The sequence below is a fragment of the Parasteatoda tepidariorum genome, chromosome 3 (assembly GCF_982258835.1).
Source record: "Parasteatoda tepidariorum strain Cologne lab strain chromosome 3, Ptep-v5.0, whole genome shotgun sequence".
Lineage (NCBI taxonomy): Eukaryota > Metazoa > Arthropoda > Arachnida > Araneae > Theridiidae > Parasteatoda > Parasteatoda tepidariorum.
Genome location: NC_141757.1, coordinates 98,201,289 through 98,209,061, shown reverse-complemented (window position 1 = coordinate 98,209,061; position 7,773 = coordinate 98,201,289). Strand labels below are relative to the sequence as shown.

The window sequence follows — 7,773 nt, the reverse complement described above, 5'->3', positions numbered from 1 at the left end:
ATTAATATTAATAGCAGAATGCTAGAAGCGCGCATTATTTTTTTATCGATTGGCAAAATCTCGATCGATTTTTTTCTGGATTAACAGAGTTACTACTAGAAACGATCTTAGAAAGGAAAAAAAAATAGTAGTAACCCCGATATACATTACTATTCGAAGCTTAAGCGAAGTTACAACATTGAAAATAAAATATCTATTGATAACTATTTTTTAAGATTCTTTTGTCATTTTACTATGCAACACCACTGTAAAGTTTAAAAATATTAAAGAATTTATAAAAGCAGACGATTGTAAAGTCTAAAAATATTAAAGAAATAATGGGTTTGCAAAATCATAATTAAAATAAAGTAAACGCATAAAGAGATAAACTTAAAATAAAAGCAGACGATTAAATTAGAAGTCAATATTTAGAACGACAGAGTTGTTGATTCTTTTCAGATTAGTTTTATTGTGAAATTTGAGTTTCCTTATATCCCGTTACGGGTTTTCTAGTTGTTTATGATCTTGTCACTATCCCGTTACGGGTACTGTATATTTGTTACTGTTTGTGTTTGTTAATAAAAGTTTTTATTTAAAAGAAAAACTGAACAGTTCTTGATATAGCTTATGATACGTTACAGCTATATTTAATTGGTGGCAGCGTCGGGATCGATTTACCATTTGATTAAAAGGAATTGTGTTCCAAATATTATTCCTTATGGCTTTCTTGGGACGAGCAAAAAAGTGTGATTTGGTAGAATTATGCAAGGAATTGGGTGAAACTATTATTGAAAATGTTACAGTATGTGAGTTGATAAATCTTATAAAAAAATCTGAAAATTACGAAGTGAATCTAGTTAAAGAAATATTAGAAGCAATTAAAGAAAATCGTATCGAAAAAGAAGAAAAAGAAGAAAGAAAACGCCAAGAAGAAAAAGAAGAAAGAAAACGCCAAGAAGAAAAAGAAGAAAGAAAACGCCAAGAAGAAGAGGAAGAAAAACTACGCCAGCAAAAACAAGAAGAACGCCAATTTGAACTCGAGAAATTAAGGCTTAGTGCCCAATTAAGTGGCCCTTCAAATCAAAATATTGGCACTACTCTGCGGAATAAGTTAGATATTCATAAGTTAATGCAGAATTTTGATCCTAAGGAAGATGAAATCAGTCTTTATTTAGTAATTTTTGAGCGTCAAGCAAAACGAGCAGAAATACCAAAAGAAGAGTGGGTTACTCATTTATTATCTTTTCTTTCACCTGACATAACAAAATTAATAGCAAGAGAATCTGAAGAACAAACGTACAACTATGATCATGTTAAGGAAATTTTAATGAAGAGGTTTAAGCTAAGTCCAGAAAAATTTAGGATCAAATTTATTCAGCACCAAAAGAAGTTCGATAATAGTTGGAAAGATTTCGTTTTTGAATTAAGGAACTATTTAAACGAATGGGTTCAAGGAATGGAAGTAAAAGATTTTGAAACCTTGCTGGATCTAATGGTTACTGATCAAACTAAACGAAGAGTTCCCAATGAAGTGCGTGATCATTTTATAGACACTTGGTCAAAAATAACTTCATCTACAAAGCTGGCAGAAATACTTGACGAGTACGAGAATGTACGTGGAAGTCGCAAACGAATTGACTTGCAGGTAAATTCTGAAAATCGGAGATTCAATTGGCGAGAAGAAAATGCCACACGGAAAAATTCACAGGGAGCTACTTCAAAGAATAGCCGAAATGAAGAAAATAAAAGAAAATATGAGTACAAGCAAGCAATTTATGATCAATTTGATAGACGTACACCTTTAAAATGTTACGAATGTGGATCTACTAATCACTTACGACCTCAGTGCCCGAAGCTTAAGTGCCAAAAGCCACCCGCTCAAGTTAATCGAATCGGAGCAGGACACGAAGAAGACAAATTACTAACTCCGTACACTCTTATGGCGAAAGTAAATGGAATTAGGATGCCAGTTCTTCGAGATTCAGGTGCAACTATTGATATCATATGCAGAAAATATGTGACTCCAGATATGTTTACTGGCGAAACTGTGTGGGTACAACAACCATTAGATGAAGGCCCAACTTGTTTACCATTAGCAAAAGTTTCGTTATCTGGTCAGTTTGGCAACATTGTAACCAAAGCGGCTGTGGTTAGAAGTGAGTTGGATAAAGGTCGATATCTCCTTGGGAATAGAACAGCGGCTAGATTGCCAAATCTGCAAATGACGCCAATGCAAATTTCAGAGTTAAACGCAGTTAGTACCAGATCGCAAGCTCGTTTAAAAGCAGAAAATGAAGAATATGAGCAACAAAATTCGAACGATACCGAAAACTCTTCCGAACAAGATAATAAAAATCAAGAAATTATTTTAGATGAAAAAGATGACGAACCAGTTTTAGAAACGGATGCCGTCAGTTCAGAAATGGAAGAGATATTACCAACTCTAAATGCCAACTCTGATGAACTTTCTTTAATACAGGTAGATCACGATGAATTCGTTAAAGCTCAACAGGAAAGTGCCGAATTAAAATCAGTTTTTAAAACTGTGGAAGAAGTTATTCAGAATCAGAACAGTAAGCATCGCTATCTGGTTGAAAGAAAACTTCTTTTTAAATGCCAAGAAGGACGATTAGGAGAAGAAAAAAAACTTTTAGTTATACCTGAGAAATTTAGAAGCCGAATTTTAAAGTTATGTCATGAAAGTACTTCCGGACACCTTGGTGTAACCAAATCCAAAGATAGATTGGCGCGATATTATTTTTGGCCAAAATGCTATAAAGAGATGGAAGAATTCGTACGAACCTGCGATAGTTGTCAAAAAGCGGGGAAACCAAATGATAAAAAAAAGGCTCCTTTAAAAATTGTACCGGTCATACAGGAAATATTCTCAAAACTAAACGTTGATGCAGTTGGTCCTCTTCCCACCACGCCAAGTGGAAAAAGATACTTGATTACAGCCATTTGTATGTCGTCAAAATATCCAGAAGCAATCCCAGTGAATGATATAGGATCTGTGTCGGTGACTGATGCCCTACTTAATATTTTTTGTAGAACTGGTTTCCCACGAGAAGTCCAATGCGATCAAGGAACTTCTTTTATGAGCATGCTAACAACTGAGTTTTTTGATCGATTTGGCATAAAGGTTCGGCATAGTTCCGTTCATCACCCACAGTCGAATCCCGTAGAAAGATTTCATAGAACTATCAAGCGGATTTTGCGGGTACTTTGTTTGGAGTCTAGTTCTGACTGGGAGAAGTTTTTACCATTTGCCCTTTTGGCTTTGAGAACTATAACACATGAAAGTACAGGATTTTCGCCAGCAGAGTTAGTACACGGAAAAAATTTGCGTACTCCTGAAACTTTGTTGTATGAACAGTGGACCAAAAGAGAAATAGACGAATCTCCTGCGACGGAATACGTTTTTCACCTAATAAACCGTTTAAAAAGATGCCAAGAAATTGCAGTTAACAAGATGGAAGATGCAGCGTTAAAAAGGAAATCGTATTACGATAAAAATAGTATTAGGAGAGAGTTTAGTGTCGGAAATTTGGTTCTTGTTTTGGCTACATCTAGAGCTAATAAATTGTCTGCTCAATGGATTGGCCCGGGAAAGATAGAAAGCAAAATGTCTGAAACTAATTATTTAGTGAATATTCCAGGAAAAAGAGAGAGTTCACAGATTTATCACGTAAATATGCTTAAACCATATTATACACGGCCTGCAATAATTATTCTATCCTGTGCAGAAAACGATTCTTCATCTTTAGAACAAGATATTGACTTTCCACAAGTGTATATTTCACCAGATGAATTTGATGTATCTGAAATGATTAAAGACAGTCACCTAGATAATCGCCTTAACGGACATGAAATCAACCAATTGAGGAATATTTTAAGAAGATATTCGAAAAGTTTTTCAAATAACCCAGGAAAAACTAACTTAATTGAGCATGACATTCAACTTAGTACAAATAAGCCAATTATTTCCAAGCCTTACCGAACTTCACCCAGACTAACAGAAATTTTAAAAACTGAAGTACAGAAAATGTTGGACTTAAAAATTATTGATTTAGGTGAGAGTGATTATACTTCTCCTATGATCCTAGTAGAAGCACCAAATAAAGATCCAAGGCCCTGCATTGATTACCGTCGTCTCAACGAAATAACGGTAACACAATATTTCCCACTTCCGAACATAGAAGACCGAGTTGAAGAGGTAGCCAAGGCAAAATTTATCAGTCTTTTAGATTTCGCCAAGGGATATTGGGAAATTAAGCTTAGTCCAAACGCTCAAAGATTAGCTACTTTTGTTACCAGTTTCGGAACTTATAGGCCATTACGACTTCCATTTGGGTTGAAGAATGCCCCCTATTTTTTTAGAAAATTAATGGCACGACTACTAAAGGGTTTAGAAGAATTTGCAGTGCCATACCTTGATGATATAGCAATTTTCTCAGATACCTGGGATCTTCATTTAGAACATCTTAATTGTGTATTGCAGCGTATCAAAGAAGCAGAACTTACAATGAAGCCTTCAAAATGCCGTTTTGCGCAAGATCATGTTCTTTATCTAGGACACATTGTCAGACAAGGCTATAGAAAACCCTCTGATATAAAAACACGAGCAGTTGCCGAATTTCCTGTACCTAAGACCAAAACTGAGATCAGAGCATTTTTGGGACTAGCGGGCTATTACAGTCGATATATACCAATGTTCTCTGTTCTGGTTGCACCATTAACAGACTCTTTAAAAGGCAAAACAAAAAAGGGAGAAATTACCTGGACGATCGAATGCGAAGAAGCCTTTAAGAAACTAAAACAAAAATTAACGAGCCAACCTATACTCTTCTCTCCCAACTATGAAAAGGAATTTATCTTGCAAACAGATGCTTCGGAAATTGGTATGGGTATGGTATTAACACAACTAGATAATGAAGGCCATGAACACCCCATAATATATCTGAGTAAAAAGTTTAATGAGTCCGAAAAAAAATATTGTACTACGGAAAAAGAATGCGCCAGTATAATTTTTGCCATCAAAAAATTACGACACTATTTAGATGGGCAAAAGTTTACTATCCAGACTGATCATCACCCGCTAACCTGGCTTAAAACAAATGCTAGTTCAAATGCCAGACTTATGCGTTGGGCTTTAGCATTACAACCGTTTAATTTTAAAATTGTGCATAGAGCTGGTACTAAGAACAAGAATGCAGATTGTCTCAGTAGAGTATCTTTAAGTTCTTGATTTGAATTAGACAAAAGTTAATTGAGGGGGAGGAATATGTAAATAATGTTTGTTTTTCTTATTGATATTGATACAGATTAGTCTTATTTCCTTATTCATATGTATGATTTATTTATTTTAAAAAACTAACTCGTAAAGAAAGTAGTTGCTATTAAAGTTTGAATTAAAGCTCTAATTAAGGTGAAAATATAAAATAAAAATGCATTGATGTTTTTGAAATTGAACCAGTTAAATTTAATTTAAGAAAGTGTTTAAAAATGACTATATTGAAAATGAAACATAGGTGTTAAGCGAATTTGTTTGTAGAGAAAAGTGCTAGTGTTCTTAAATATGTTATTTTTTTATGCATATAAATATTAACAAGATTGAGTAGAATCTAATTATGTGAAGCTTAAAAATCTTAAGTATATTGTTTGGATTAAAAAAAATAAATAGTTATACCAAGATAAAAAAAAAAATAAGCACTTTGAAAAAAAATCTGGTTAGCTTCAGTTTTTAGATATTGTTGTATATATGTAAATAGTTATGTTAATTTGTATTTATTTTGTGTGAAGTTAAATTATAATATTTATTTACATTCTAATTTTATTTCGAATATTTTACTTTGATATCAAAATTGAGTTACAAGTGAATTGTCTATTAATGTTTACTGCAAGAGTCTAAAAATAATTTAGAAATTTTAAGTTTTAAAGTTAATTATTGTACATCACTTCTAATGTAAAAATTGTATCTTGCATTTAATTTGACAATTAGAAAATTTAAATTTAAAAGTGAAATGTTTTGATTATAACATAATGCATTGGTTTCAACCTAAAGTTTTAGAGGACACAAAAAAGTTCATAATAAACTTTTCCCCTGTTTTCTATGGAAAAGTTCTTCCAAGGGGAGAGGAGTTGTAAAGTTTAAAAATATTAAAGAATTTATAAAAGCAGACGATTGTAAAGTCTAAAAATATTAAAGAAATAATGGGTTTGCAAAATCATAATTAAAATAAAGTAAACGCATAAAGAGATAAACTTAAAATAAAAGCAGACGATTAAATTAGAAGTCAATATTTAGAACGACAGAGTTGTTGATTCTTTTTAGATTAGTTTTATTGTGGAATTTGAGTTTCCTTATATCCCGTTACGGGTTTTCCAGTTGTTTATGATGTTTTCACTATCCCGTTACGGGTATTGCATATTTCTTAATGTTTGTGTTTATTGATAAAAGTTTTTATTTAAAAGAAAAACTGAATAGTTCTTGATATAGCTTATGATACGTTACACCACTAAGAAAATTACACTTTTTAAGCGTTGTATCCTTAGCATCATTGTCAAAAATGATGTCGAGATTGAAATGCTCCTCAGTTGTCACTAGGTGGCGCTGTGAAAGTTGTACTTTGTAGAGGTAAATAGCTTTGCAATACCTTCATATTACTTTAAAAGCTGTAATTGAAAGTTAGATAGCCTTTCGACAATTAGGAAAGTGGATATGATATTTAGTAGATCTAATCCTTCTTTGTGTAAGCTTTTTATCAGCATTTGTAAAATAAATCTTTTTATCCTATTTTCTGCACAGGAATATCCGAGAAATTAAAATTGGGTAAAAGTAACGAAACCGTTGAATGTAATTGTTGAGCCAATATTTCACACGCATTTGTATGATAATTATTTTGTAATTTGAAGATACTCTTATTATTGACTAGGATAATTTATAAACCAAAAAAAGAAACAATTTGTGTGTGCATTTTTAACTGCATGTACTTACATGTTTCTTTTTTTTTTGAATTAATAAATAGATAGCTCTCTAATTCTTTTCGAGAAATACCAAAGCTTAATTTCTTAATTATTTAAAGTCAATCATCTACCAATGTATTTTGTATCCTATTGGTTGATACATCGATATTAGAAACAATCACTCTTTCAAAATATTAGGGATATGTTTACCATGAAATTAAAAAAAAATATTTAAAAGAAACTTAAGTTATGTTTTTCACATCGAAATATTCCTGCAATCAATCATTTTTCTACACGGGAAACACTGAGAAACGAAAACAGATTTTACAGAATATTATTGATAGCATAATCTTAATATTCTTAAATATTCTATAATCTTAAATATGATCTTAAATGATCTTAAATATTTTAATCCCAGCCGAAAATTGATTTTGTATTATTTAAAATGATATATCCATATTACAATTAATATAATTTATAGCATAACAATGTAATTTCTTGCAGTAATCCTTTTTATTTATATTTGTAAAATATGTTTATTCTGTTTTACTCGCAGGAAACATCGAAAAGGAAAAAAAAAACAATTTCTCACGTATTGTGTGATTTTCAAAGGATGAAATGTTTTGGAATAATTGGTTTTCCTTCACTATTTCAATCCCAGCTGAAAATTGATTTTGTATTACTTAAATAGATACATCTAATTAAAAGGAAATGCCTTTATCTATATTAATATAGTTTAGCATAACAACATCAGTTCTTGTATGAATCCTTTTTACCTATATTTGTAAAATCTGTTTATTCTGTTTTACACAAAGGAAACACCCGGAA

General features: G+C 31.8%; 1 protein-coding gene across 1 annotated transcript; it reads left to right on the top strand.

Annotated features, from left to right (window-relative positions):
* The first annotated feature begins 253 nt into the window (after positions 1-253).
* Positions 254-5,227, top strand: LOC147814094 (uncharacterized). Its single transcript, XM_087160198.1, has one exon. The coding sequence runs from the start codon at positions 698-700 to the stop codon at positions 5,225-5,227; it is 4,530 nt and encodes a 1,509-aa protein (XP_087016324.1). The 5' UTR covers positions 254-697.
* Positions 5,228-7,773: the final 2,546 nt, after the last annotated feature.

Excerpts from the sequence above, each read along its gene's own strand:
- LOC147814094 (XM_087160198.1), top strand. The coding sequence starts at position 698 with ATGGCTTTCTTGGGACGAGCAAAAAAGTGTGATTTGGTAGAATTATGC.